This window comes from Hyaena hyaena, unplaced genomic scaffold (assembly GCF_003009895.1).
Source record: "Hyaena hyaena isolate Hyena2069 unplaced genomic scaffold, ASM300989v1 scaffold_70, whole genome shotgun sequence".
NCBI lineage: Eukaryota > Metazoa > Chordata > Mammalia > Carnivora > Hyaenidae > Hyaena > Hyaena hyaena.
The window spans coordinates 3960062-3973188 of record NW_024080701.1 but is presented as its reverse complement, the minus strand read 5'-3'; the positions used below and the strand labels follow the sequence as shown (position 1 = coordinate 3973188).

The following is a 13127-nucleotide window of genomic DNA, read 5'->3' as shown; positions in this document are numbered from 1 at the left end:
AGTCTTTCCATCATAAATAACCCCACTGCTTCTTTTCCTTTTCTGAAAGCTAGTCCCTCCTCATCCCAACCATTAGAAATAACACAGACAGCTAGAGCATAGCAAGGAGTCTTTACTAGGACAGAAGGGAGTTGGGGGGCATCCAGGGCAAGTAGAATGGGCCACATTAGAATGGGCAGAAGTCCTGGGGATCTTGAGTCATCTCCTGAGGATGGGGAATTAATGCTTATTGTGGATGAGAGGTGGAGGGATGCGGATATCCTGGCCTCTCTCCAGACGCCGTTCACAATCAATCAAATAGTTTACTCCATCGATGACCAGCTGCACCAGCTCCACCTGAAGGACACTAACCCTTGATCTCTGCTTCCCACAACTTGAGTTTACTTCTTTAGCACTGATTTGCCTGCTCTAGGAACTCATTTCCAATTGCCTCCCCACTCAATATGAATTTCATTTCAGATTCTATTACATTCCTGGGGCCCACTCACTGTCATAGCTCCACCCCCACAGACCTACACCTCTCGTCACTATAATCCCTAAGGATCTCACCTCTGACTTGCCCAGTCGGTCCAAATTAGAGATGTCAAAGACGCTGCCTGTGGCAGCTGTGTCCACTCCACCAGTGCCACGCTTTTGGAGTCTTAAGTTCTCCAGGATCTTTGGGAAGCGGCTATCCTAGAGGGGAGGAGATAGGGATTAGGGGCAGGGTCATTAGGGGCAGAGACTGGTCCTATCTAAGACTGGTCCCTTTCCCCTGATACTCTAGCAGCGATGTGTCTGATTCCCTTCCAAAATGGCCATACCCTCCCATCCACACACAGCAACCTTCCTTACTCATACCCCTCTCTAACCCCATAACTCCTTTACTTTGCTTAGTAGGGGCAGTTTGATGTGCACTCCTGCCCGAAGTCCAGTGCCCAGGTTAGATGGACAGGTCAAGATGTATCCCAAACGCTCATTCCACATGAACTCCCAGCCACGCTCCTGGATCAGCCGCTCCACCTGAGTCCACAAAGGCTCTGTTAGTGAAAAGTCAGGGATATTTGAACCCTCCCTTAGCCAGACCTACAAGAACTCTAGAAATATATCTAGAATGAGAAACTTGGACAGTGAAAGAATGACACTGCTGTTTGTGTGTGGGGGGGTGGGGGGAATGGTTTGTTATTATCATGTATACAAGATAATTTTAATGTTGCAAGCACATAATGGTGGAATTACAGAAAGTATCTTGTGTGTGGAAAAAGAGAAACTTGAGGGAATGATGCACTAAGGATGATCTAGGGAAATGAGTGGAGGTGGTAAACTGAACTGAGAAAGGAATGATTATTCAATGAGCTCAGCATGCATGGATTATCTTTGCTTTGCTAATGAGCCTAGAGTCTGGAAGGGTTCTTTCACACATAAAATGAGGGTGTAGGCTTTGCAACAGGAAGAGGCAAGAAAGCCTTCTGTTAGCTGTGGAAAGAGCACATGTGAGAAGGCAGAAAGAAAAGTGAAAACAGTCCAGAGGAGCCGGACTCATAGTTATGTGTATGTGTGAGGGGGTGGGGAGGGGAGAGTGGGAAGAGTGTTTTGTTTCACTAGAGCAACCTAATGATGGAGATGACTATTAGAGTTCAAGAGACAGGGTATCTGCCAGAAGGATGGATGTGAAGACCACCTAATATGAGTAAAGAGGACCCTGTTTATAGTTCAGGGGGAAAAAACCAAACTATGGCATAGGGGGTCATCTTACATGCTGAACAAAGGGAAACCCTTCCATCTAGAAAAATAATAGGAGCTAACACTTCTTGAACATTTATTATGCACTAGGCATTTTACATGTATTATCTCATTTAATCCCCACAACAATTATCTCATTTAATCCCCACAACAACCTAAAATGTAGGAAGCCTTATTATCCCAATTTTACAGATGAAAAACCTGAGGCATATCATTTGAAAAGTACTTCCCTACCCACTTATCATCAGAATATGTTATCTGTTATTTGCCAAAAACAATAAAAACTTTCCAGCTAGAATCTAAAAGAAGAGAAGCTGTCTGTCTTTACAAGTCCAAAATAGAACTGTACGTATGAGAACATACAATAAAAATTGGGTCTATGGGGATTTCTAATCTAGAATATAATATGGAGACCTAATCCATATATGATTGAGGATTCAGTAGAGCCACACATTCTGGAACTTAACCCATCCCATCATCCGTTTCCCCAGTCTCCCTCCTGCTCTCAGCTTAAAACCTAGACATGATACTTTAGCGAGAATGACAGAATCCAGAGCCAAGGCCTGCCTTGGTTCAGAACTGGATGGTTACACTGGAATCATGAATACCTCAATCTTTCACTCCCTATGTTGATTCAGGCTCAAACTTTACCTTATCTGCATACTTCACATACCCCAGGCATTGACCCACAAGCTTAATTATTCCATCTTTGTCTTATCTGACAACTGTTTTATTTACTACCTTAGATTCATGACATTTTTTCTCTTTCTATTCTTTGGTGACCATATATCCTGGTTTTCCCTGGATAGTCCTGATATATTGTCCTGGACTGACTAATGGTGATCCCTTTTGCTATCAAAAGTGTCCTAAGTTGGTTGATACATTATATGGTCTAGTCCTTGGTTTTTCCTTATGTCCTCCCACCTAGTTCTCTTATACATTCTTTTCCAACCTCTTTGAGGCCTCGGCAGAATCTTTCAAACACTTTCTTCATGTTGCCACCCTTCTCCATGGAGATGACCCGTGTATGATCCTCTTCATTCACCCAGATCAAGAAGCTCTTCTCATTGTTGTGCCTGAGAGCAGAAAAGAGGAAATGACAGGGATGAAGAGGCAGGACAAGAACTGGGAGAGATAGAGGAATAAAAGGCATTTACAGGGAATGGAGAAAAAAGAGGTAAGGTAAGCCTCATACCAGATTCCACGAGCATCTGGCCAGTCTCGAGCCATTCCTGCTGCAGTCAGCAGTGGGGACACAGGCTTATCAAATAGGAAGTGGTCCTGAGGGGAGTAAAAGTACTTGGGTTAAGAATCTTCACAGTAGCCCCTGGGCCTCTATCTCATCTGACCCACCCTACCCTCTGACTCTTCTTTCCATCTGCTTCCTCAAACCAGCTCCTTCTCAAGGCCCCTCACATCAATAAGCTGCTGCTGTTCAGCCTCTGTCATCTCACTGAGCCGATAGTAACTTCCAGCCAGGTCACCCTTCAGGCCACTCAATGCATCCACTACAACACGTTCCACCTCTCGTCGCTCTGCCCGAGTGCAGGCTGGAGGAAGGCTGAGTCCCCGGATACTTCGGCCAGTTCTGACTCTTGAGGACATTACATACCTCTCATCAAAGTAGCCAGAACGGATCTAGGGAATAAGAGAAATTATTATAACTCACAGAAACACAGTGGGTGGGAACTGAGGGCCTTGGGAAAGTGGAGACTTTAAAGACTGTAGGGGTCTTCACTGCATGCATTGGAAGGAGAAGTTCATTGGGTAAGCACTCCAGTAGAAGGGGGCAAACTGTCCACTTTGGAGTACAGTCATTCTCCTCCACCCTTTTCTCTCCCCTCCCCTCCTCTCTCTCCCCATAATTGCTCCTTAAGATACAATTCTTCCCCCCACACCAATACTAAAAGCTCAGCAGTATAATGACTCTGAGTCAGGAAATAATTGAGGTGAAGGATTGGAGAAATAGAATGCTGTATATAAGGCAATGCAAATCAGAAGTGGAATATCTGTCCTACCTTGCTGGCATCCAAGTCAGTGGTATGTTTCATCGTTCGAGGGTCGTATCCATTGTGTCGCTCTTGTATCACAGGATCAAACAGCTCAGCAAATACCTGATGGGGAATTAAGACGGAGAGGGTAGTTAAGGATAAGGAATCCCTTTACAGGCCTTAGTTGTGGGTTGATTTCACTGGGTCAGAAAACATGAGTATGGAAGGTCCAGCCTTAAGGGAAAGTGAAGGGTCTTTAGGGGGAAGGAGCTGGGATTACTGGGAAGATGAGTTGGGTCACCAGGGAAACTCTGGGGGCCCCCTACCTCATAGGTCTCCTCATCTCCAGCTACCATGCCCACAGTCTTGATGAAGGGGTGGCCGGGGTTGTCCACGCCAGTCTGGATACACTGATCTAGCGTCCAACCAGTGGGTGTGGTCTTGTCGCAGAGCCGGGCATAGACTGCTGGGGTCAGGTGACTGGCCATGCAGTTGTTGTGCTTTCGGAGGTCTGGGTACTCAGCGCTAGGGAGGGGGTACCCAGTAACCATGGAGGAGAGCACCGGGGGCCTAGACCCAGTGCAGTCAGCTGGGAGCTATCCAGTTAGCCATGCCTGGCTTTGCTCCTTGGGAGGAGGGGAGATTAGAGGGAGGCTAAACCTTGGTAATCTCTTTAGGGACTTTCAGAGTCTATTATTTCCCAACAGTTCTAGCTTCCTCTGGCTGGGGGGCACAATTCCCCCAGATTTGCTCAGTTCTTTCCTAGCATTAGCACAACATTAAGGATGGGGGAAGGGAAAGACCAAGGAGGGAAATTCAGGAAAGGGGGGGGGGGGAAGGACAGCAGGAAACGAGATGGAGGAGAGCAAAAAGGATAGTTCCTGGTTTCCCAATTAGGGCTTTGGGCAGAGTGTGTGCAGCCAGAACTTACAGGGCCAGAGCAGGTCTTGGGGGCGGGGACTGCGGGTTACAGGTTCCCAGAAATGCGTTAGCCTTATGGTTTTGGCTTCCATCCCCAACCCACTGTGGTCTCCAGATTGTACAGCACTCCACTTCAGAGCCTTCGTGATCATAACCCTTCTTTTTGCCCAGGTCCTCATCTCCATCCCCATCTTCGTTCCTGTCACCACCTCCAACCCCCCCACCCCCACCCCTGTGCCTCAGACACTGATACCTTGGGGGATACAGTCTCCGTCGTTCACTGGCGGCCCTTATAGGTTCCGGGCGGAGCAGAAACCCAGCGGCTAGAGACCCAGCTCCAGCCAAAGCAAGGAGCCTGAGTCCCGGGCGGGCGGACAGCAGTCGAGAGAAGGGACCAGCCATGGCTTGAGGGTCCGGCTATGGAATCCCGGTGCGGGATTTGGCGCAGGGCAGGAACAGGGAGGGAGGATGCAACCAGGAGACTGAGGACTGGAGCTGGGTGAGAGGCTGGAGCCGAAATGGGGGCCGGATTGGAAGCTGGAGGAGGAGAGGAAGACGGTACCAAACAGACTGCAGGAGAGGCGCAATGAGCTAACGGCTGGCGGGCGGAGGAGAGGGAGGCCCCAGCCGCAGTCTCCAGGGGTGGGGCTCATGCAGGCCCCGCCTTTCCGCCTGCCACCGAGCTAGGTATGCGGGGGCAGAGGTGGGAAGCACCGCCAGGTAAATTAGGGGACCCGAGCTTCGCAACCTAGGCCGGGGATGCCGGCCCACCTGGGATGAGGTCGCCCAGATTTCAGCACCACGTAGAGGACAGCACCCAACGGGACCCGCAAAGCCTAACACCCTTCCCCCAAGCCTTTCGGTTTAATCGGAAACCCGATTCGTCACTCTGTGGTTGTGAAAGGGTGACATTGCTCAACCTCTCTCTAGTTTTCGGCCTTCCCCAGCCACCTCTCCATATTCCCAGGGGAGGCGGCCGCGGGAGAAACCGTGGAATAAATACAGATACCAGAGAAAGAAATGGAGAAATCACACAGAAGCACACATTGGAAAAGACACCCAGTGACTCAAGGTCACCTTTGCCTTAGAACCAGGAAGAGGACCCATGTGCCCTACTGCCATACCTGCGCTATTCTTAAAAGGTTGTGGAAGGACTCCCTGAGACCAACCAGCGAAACATTAATTCTTACCCCATTTATGCTGTGTTCCCTGCTCCCACTCTGCTCCCACATAGCCCTGCTATGTCCTGCCCCCACTTCTCACGATCCCTAGCTTTTTTCTCCTCCACCCTCCTCCCCATTTTCTACTTCACCTTTGATCTTTTACTTCCTTGTGTTTTATCCAGGTTCAGGACTATTTTCTGCTCACAGGACTCCCTCTGAGTATTCTCTGCAAACTTGCCTACCTGTTGGTTGCACTGGGTGTAGAGCTGGAATTGGGCAAGGAATTGTTTCCTCTTCCTCCTTTCCCTTCTCTCCCCTCTTTGTAGTTTCCAGTTCCTGGGCTGGAGGGGAGTGTAAGGTGAGGTGAAAGGTGTGGTAAGATGACGGCGTAGCAACAGAACAGGCAGGCACAGGTCTCCAACCACCACAGGTGTTTCCTCTCCTGGCTCCCTAATGCTGTTTAATCCACAGTGTAAGGGAAAGTGGTGTTCAAGTCCAGGGACTCTATACCTTCCTACTGGTCTTTTGTCCTTTCTCTACACAAGATATGTATTCAGATTTGAGAGGGTGTGTTCCCACAGCTCAAAGTGTGACTTAGGTGTGACTTGACCTTTGTCCTGGCAGTAAAGAGAATGAATGCTGGAGCCAAAATGGAGATGTGGGGCTTCATATGGAAAGTCAGTTAAGGTTAGGTAGGCATGGTGGTGTTAGTCCCTTCTCTGAGCCATCTTGGTGATAGTAGGATACTTGGAAATCTTATTTGAGAAAGAGAAATTCCCTTCACATTGTCCTCTGGCCCCACTGATAAGATGCCACCCTACTCCTATACTTTCATTCCCTTCATTACTCTCAGGATTTTTTTGTGTTCCTTTTCCTCTCTTATTCATTTGTATCCTTCAAAGCTATCCACCACTCTTCTGTGTCCATCACTTAATTCCTTCTTCTGGTAAGAGAGCAATTATCAGAGAACTGATAGAGTTCTGTAGTCAGAGTCACTTTTGGAGAGATGGAAAATGTTACCTGTGTTGTGGGGACTCATTGTCTAGGTTACGGAGTAGTTATGAGCAAGCAAATATAATTACTTGGAATGGTATATATTTACCTAGATAAAGAAGGGAGATAATCTTCCAAAGAAGAAGGTTGGTGTTATTTGATTAAGAGGTTGGTTACTAAGATTAAAGAAGTAAGGAAGAAGAAGAGAGAATTACAAAAGGAAAAATAAGACTTAGCCTGATAAATCACTCAAGTTTGGAGACTAGCTGTCCAAATTTGTGTAATAGCTCCTTTGAGAAAAGACATGTATTTGTGTACCTTTCTTATTCCCTGTGAATCTCTGATAGCCACATAATATATTAAGGTTCATTTAAAATAAACATCCTATGGCATACAGGAAGTAATTGATACACATGTATTTGATTTATTTAATGATAATAATTATCAAGACTAACATTTATAAAACACTTTACAATTATAAGAAACTCTTGTATGTGTTATTTCATTGAATTGGATTGTTCCAATGGATGATCAGGGACCGAGTCTACATTTTTGGGGGGGGGGCAGGGCGAGAAGACAAGTTAATTACTTAGAAGATGTTTTAATAACTTGTTTGAAGGGCTGGAGTGGTGGAGAGGACATGAGCCTGAGCATGAACTAGGGAGGTATCTATTTCCCTTAGGGACAGTCCTTAGCTTCATCCCTATCTCATTCAGGACGCCTTGGGATCAGTATAATGAGGCACCTGACTGAAAAAGTGGTAAGATGCCTAAGGTTGCAGAGAAGAAACAGGGAACTTGGGATTGTCTTGATCAGGGAAACCTAAGTAAGGATAAAAAGATAATAATAAAAATGCAAACATGTACAAAATTGCCTTCATATAATCAGCACCATATGATTAGATTAAACATTTTTAACATTTTTTTTTTTGAGAGACAGAACATAAGCGGGGGAGGGGTGGAGAGGGGGACACACAGAATCCAAAGCAGGCTCCAGACTGAGCTGTCAGCACAGAGCCAGATGCAGGGCTTGAACCCATGAACCAGGTGATCATGACCTGAGCCAAAGTCAGACACTTAACCTACTGAGCCACCCAGATGCTCCCATATGTTTAGATTTTTAAAGCACTCTCTTATGGATGAGGAAATGGAGGCTGAGGGAAGTTCAGTGACTTGTCCAAAGCTACACAGCTATTAAAGGCAAGGCCAGGATTCAATCCAGGTTTGTCTGGTTCCAAGGCTGGAGGGGTAAAGAACATGCCCACAGTGTGGATATGGGAATAATCTTGCCCAGTCTGCCAGGAATATCCATTTTCTTGTCTACTCCATAAGTAAGTCTTTGTTCTTTCCCTTAACCTTCTGATTTGTTTCTCTCTCTTTTTGTCTCCAGTCTACCTATCACTCCTCTACATCTGATAACATTTTCAACCAACATTTATTGGTTGAAACCATACCCCTTTTGTTTTAAAAATCAGAGGGGCGCCTGAGTGGCTCAGTCTTATTAAGCGTCCGACTTTGGCTCAGGTCATGATCTCACCCGTTCCTGGGTTCAAGCCTCGCGCCGGGCTCCGTGCTGACAGCTCAGAACCTGGAGCTTACTTCACATTCTGTGTCTCCGTCTCTCTCTGCACCTCTCTTGCTCGTGCTGTCTCTCTCATAAAAATCAACATTAAAAATGTTTTAAAAATAAAAAACAATAAAAATCAAACAGAAAATCTGGTTTGTCTCAGGACTTGCAATGGCACAAATTGTACCTGTTTTCTGCATCTTGCTTCTTCTCTGCTTTTCGTCTCACTGGAAAGTCACTGTCTAGACCAAGTATCTGGGCTGTGGCGACGCAGAAATCAGAGGAAGGGGAACATCAGGTTGCACTCCCTTCCCTCGGCCACTAGGGGCCACCCTCCTCCACGAAGAAGTGCGGGCCAACGCAGCCTGACTCTGCTGCCGGTGCGCGCCTTCCGCTGATTGGTGACACCGCAGAGAAGCCGCGCTTTGATTGGGCTGCTGTCAGGTGTCACTGCCGGCAGGTTCGGCTGTGCGAGCGCAGGGAGGCGGGTGAGCGAGGGCCGGGGGCGGTGGGGGAGTGGCTGGGGGCTGGGGGCGGTATCTGAGGGGGTGGGCTGGATAGAGTGGGCTTGCTTGGTGCGGAGGGCCGTGGTTAGTACTGGCGGGGGGCGGCTTCGGGAAGAGGCCCGGCAGGGAGGCCTCAATGTCAGCGTAGCGAGAGGAAGGAGGAGAAGGCGGGGGCGGGCAAATGCTGATGGAGACGCATCGGAGGGCAGTATTCGTGACCGGGAGCTGTGTGAGGAGAGACACCGGAGGGGGTCAGCAAGAGAAGAGAGGGGTGTGATGATTTGCGGGAGCATGAGGGAGTCCTGCGTGAGGAGCGGACTCAGCCGGGGAGAGAGTCAGGGTGGGGAAGTCTGTGAGGAGAGGTGGAATGGAGTCGGGACTCAGGACAGGATCAGCAGCAGGCGGGGGGTTGTTGCAGAGTGGAGGGGACCCTGGAGAGACCTAATATGAGGACGGAATGGATCTAAGGCAGTCTTTGTGGGAGATCATTGAGTGTTCCATATAAATTGTTACCAAGTGTGGTGACTCATCTGCGGGTTCGGAGGGCTGTTTAATGCTGGAGAATCACTGACTTGAGAGGATTAGTTGGATTACTAATTGGATTAGTTGATCAGTGATGGGGGAGGGGCAGCAGTGTCGCGAGTGTTTGGGGGAGGGTCCATGGAGAGTCATTGTTGCAAGACAGGGAAATAAGGGAGCGTGGAGTTTCAGCCCAATTCATCCGTGTCAGAATAAGGGTATGTGTGAAGAATTAAACGTTGCATCCAGAAAGAATTTAGGGGTCCACTGTTGAAGGTGGGAAGGAGCTAGTGTTGATGGCCTGAGGAGTTTTACTGTTTTGAAAATAATCCCGCCTGGGCTCTGTATTGATGTGTCCCCTCCACCACTAATGGTGCTCTCTATTAAGTGCATGGTGATTAAGGAAATTAGAGGACTACTGCTAACAGCCCTAAATTCTAAGTGATAAAGAAGTCACACAGTTTATCCTCCCTTCTGCCCCACCCTTTCTTCTTACCTACTTATCTTCTCCCCTCCTCCCACCCTCCCTTTTTTCCTTCATCTGCATTGATTCAGCCAAGGGAGTGAGACTGCCCTTTAGCCTAGTGTAGAGTGTGGAGTTTTCTTTTGCAACAAAGTATTGAAGGAGAGGGGGATGGGAAGAAGGGCCTGGAAAACAGGGAATGGCTCTTGGAATACCATATTAAATCCCACCTTCTCTCAAGGGTATATTTAAATAAATCCTGCCTTATTTCATAGCTGTCTCTGTCAAGATTCTGTTTTTGCTTTGTCAACTATGAATTTAGGCCTTTACATCTCTCTTTGGCCCCCTAAAGAGTCTCAGAAGAGACTCTTCCTCATTCTTTTACCACCCCCTGTTATGGAGTTGTAATAGATTTGCAGGAAAAATGACTATATACATTCAGTAGAAAATCAGGAAGGACTTAATGGAAAAAAAGGGTGAAGGGTCAGGAATCTTAGACATGAGGGAAAGCCCCTGCTTCAGATAAAGGAAAAAGAGTACAACAAAATTCTGCCTGCTTAAACTATACAGGGACCTTGGGAATGCCACAAGTCATGGAAATTGGGTCAGGTCACTATAAAGGAGTTCAAAGATAAAACCTGCAGTATGAAACTGGAGATGTTAAGTCTAAGGAGAATGTTGTGACTGACCTGTGGAGACAAGACTGGGAAGGCCAAAGTCTATAAAAAGATTAGCTATAACTTTCTAATCAAAGCTGCAAATCCCACTGGGAATGGTAAGGGTTTAAAATAAAATACAAAATGTAATTGTTGAAGACTATTTTATAAGTCTGTTAAGACTAAATCCATTTACTTAGGATGTTTGTGGTTTTCATTACAGTCATTAGTATTTATGGGAACTTTTGGGAATGTGAAAAATTGCTGCTTGGTGACTCAATATTTTTTTGAAAAAAAAAAACATACCATAGTATCCTCACAATTTGGTATTAACAAATGTTAACCTTTTGTGTATTTGTTTCACATTTAAAAAAAATTAAACATTACAGATAAGGTTGTAAAGTTCCACTCAAATCCTTCTCAGTTCCATTTTACCCTCTCCTTAGAGGTAACCACTATTATGAATTTGGTGCCTTTCTTTCCAGTCCATATTTTTAGACCTCTACTAATTATGTATACTTTTATAAATATATGTGATATTTTTTATTTATGTAAACTGAATTGTACTGCATGTGTATTTCTGCAGTTTACGTTTGGAAGCTGTCCATATTGTTAGACATCTTTTTTTGAGAGAGTGAGCATGAGTGGAAGAGGGGCAGAGAGAAGGAGAGAGACTCCCAAGCAGGCTCGGCACTGTCAGCACAGAGCCTGATGTAGGGCTCAAACTCATGAGCTGTGAGATCATGACCTGACACTTAACTGACTGAGCCAAGCAGTTGCCCCTGATTAATTTTTTTAAATTGCTGTTAGTTTATCATTTGTATATACTACACTGTATTTATCCATTCTACTTTTGACCTCTGAGTTTTCAGTTTTTCCCATTACCAGCAGTGAATTTATGAACATATTTGCACATGTCTTGTTATGTGGGAGAGTTTCATTACAGCAAAGATTCTCAACCTCAGCACTACTGACATTTTGGACTGGATAATTCTTTGTTATGGGGGAATATCCAATGCATTTAAAACTATTAAGCAGCATCCTTGGCCTCTACTCATTAGACACCAATAGCACCTTCCCAGTTGTGACAAACAAAAATGCTTCCTACCAAATGTCCCCTGGCCAGCATAATCACAACTGGTTAAGAACCACTACTATAGGTGTATGTATGCAGAAATGAAATTACCAGATTGTTCTAACTCAACATTAAGTCTTAAGATATTCTCACTGATTGGGGTGTCTAGGTGTCTTAGTCGGTTGAACATCTGACTTAGGCTCAGGTTGAACACCGTGTCGGGCTCTCTGTTGACAGCTCAGAGCCTGGAACCTGCTTCAGATTTTGTCCCCCTCTCTCTCTGCCCCTCCCTCACTCATGCTCTGTCTCTCTCATTCTCAAAAATAAATAAACATTAAAAATGTTTTAGAAAAGATAGTCTCACTAATTATGGCTCTAGGCAGCATTTTTTCCTACTGTAGCTTCTGATGGAAAACATGTTGGCCTAGACCAGACCTGGGTCTGTAGTACCAGGAAAATGGTAGCGAGAAAACTGAAATTTCATTTTGAGAATGGGTTGGAGGCTATCGTATGGATGCCTGTATCCTCAACCTCCCAGTTAACACTAAACCTCTTTCCTTGACAGATTTTTCAGACTCTGGCATCTGTCTTTTAAAGTGGAGCATGTGGAAGAGAGATAGGGGGCATAGAGGATTTTAACTTTTTGATATAATGCTTAGAACATAGGGTGCTCTCAATACTTTTTAAATTAATCCTTGGTAGGAATGAAGATGAAGGTTAAGGTCAAAGGCAGCTGTGCTCTCTCATTACCTCTGCCCCTGAATTAAATCCCTGAGTTCAACACTACTGTGGGGAGATGGTGAAGGGATAGGAACATTTGGAATGAATCCAAAGTTGGAAATGTCTCTTTAATCTTCTCTTCCGGTAGGAATCAACAGTAGCCTTCCATGAGGAACTGCCTTTTCCACTTGCTGCTGGAGTTAATGGTGTTTCCTGCTGGCAGAATCAGGGACATGCCAGCGCTGTAAGGGTTAACTTACTCATCCTCTTCCCGGTCTCAAGGTTGGGAGTGGGGTGAGCAGGGAGGAAAGGAAGGAAGACCTTGCTTTTCTCTTATGGATCTTTAATCATGTCGAGTCATAGCCCACATGCCTCCTTTCCTGTTGCTCCTTTTTACCATAGCTTTGTTTCCTGTTCCCCATAGTCTTCTGTGGTTCCCTCTTATTTTATTATTCCCTATGCCCCATCTGCACCCACTGCAATGGGGTTTGGATTCTGAGCTAATGGGATACCCTCCATTGCAGAGCGGGATGAGCGGGTGCTCCGGCGGGGATGTGGTCATTGCCGGCCAGTGAGGGCGAGAGTGCCACAGCCCACTTCTTCCTTGGAGCTGGAGATGACGGGCTGGGCACCCGTGGAATAGGCATGAGGTCAGAAGAGAGTGACAGCGAGCTCCTTGAGGATGAGGAGGATGAAGTGGTAAGACTAAGGGAAATGACATAACTTGGTGCTGGGATCCCTGCATAGAGAATAGAGATTCCATTGACTAGAGATATTTCTCTGCCCTATCCAAATGCATAGACTCTCTGTCATAAGCAGGCCCTATCTTGAT

At 46.3% G+C, this 13127-nt stretch overlaps 2 protein-coding genes across 12 annotated transcripts in view; one reads left to right on the top strand and one right to left on the bottom strand.

Moving 5' to 3' along the window:
• Positions 1 to 92: 92 nt before the first annotated feature.
• On the bottom strand, positions 93 to 6296 carry CKMT1A (creatine kinase, mitochondrial 1A). 2 transcript variants are annotated; one of them, XM_039232931.1, is made up of 10 exons: positions 6040 to 6296; positions 4888 to 5171; positions 4040 to 4238; positions 3741 to 3836; positions 3139 to 3360; positions 2918 to 3003; positions 2675 to 2798; positions 868 to 1002; positions 550 to 675; positions 93 to 336 (listed from the first exon to the last, which is right to left on the bottom strand). In XM_039232931.1, exons 2-10 carry the CDS (start codon positions 5034 to 5036, stop codon positions 220 to 222), a joined length of 1254 nt encoding a protein of 417 aa, XP_039088862.1. In that variant the 5' UTR covers positions 5037 to 5171; positions 6040 to 6296; the 3' UTR covers positions 93 to 219. The 2 variants fall into 2 exon arrangements, with proteins under 2 accessions (XP_039088862.1, XP_039088863.1); XM_039232932.1 differs by lacking the exon at positions 6040 to 6296 and adding an exon at positions 5947 to 6032.
• Positions 6297 to 8795: 2499 nt separating this feature from the next.
• Positions 8796 to 13127, top strand: part of PPIP5K1 (diphosphoinositol pentakisphosphate kinase 1) — a 39187-nt gene continuing 34855 nt past the window's right edge. For 9 of the 10 annotated variants that reach the window (XM_039232786.1, XM_039232783.1, XM_039232778.1 and 6 more), the window contains exons 1-3: positions 8796 to 8844; positions 12444 to 12539; positions 12820 to 12994. In XM_039232786.1, the coding sequence (XP_039088717.1) occupies positions 12848 to 12994 (147 nt within the window). In that variant the 5' untranslated portion in view covers positions 8796 to 8844; positions 12444 to 12539; positions 12820 to 12847. Of the gene's footprint in view, positions 8845 to 10538; positions 10620 to 12443; positions 12540 to 12819; positions 12995 to 13127 lie in introns of those variants that run through there. The other variant, XM_039232777.1, reaches the window with a different exon arrangement.

Excerpts from the sequence above, each read along its gene's own strand:
- CKMT1A (XM_039232931.1), bottom strand. The coding sequence starts at position 5,036 with ATGGCTGGTCCCTTCTCTCGACTGCTGTCCGCCCGCCCGGGACTCAGG. Across the intron at positions 3,837-4,039 it reads GAGATGAGGAGACCTATGAG|GTATTTGCTGAGCTGTTTGA; the intron begins GTAGGGGGCCCC and ends ATTCCCCATCAG. Across the intron at positions 676-867 it reads AACTGCCCCTACTAAGCAAA|GATAGCCGCTTCCCAAAGAT; the intron begins GTAAAGGAGTTA and ends CCTCCCCTCTAG.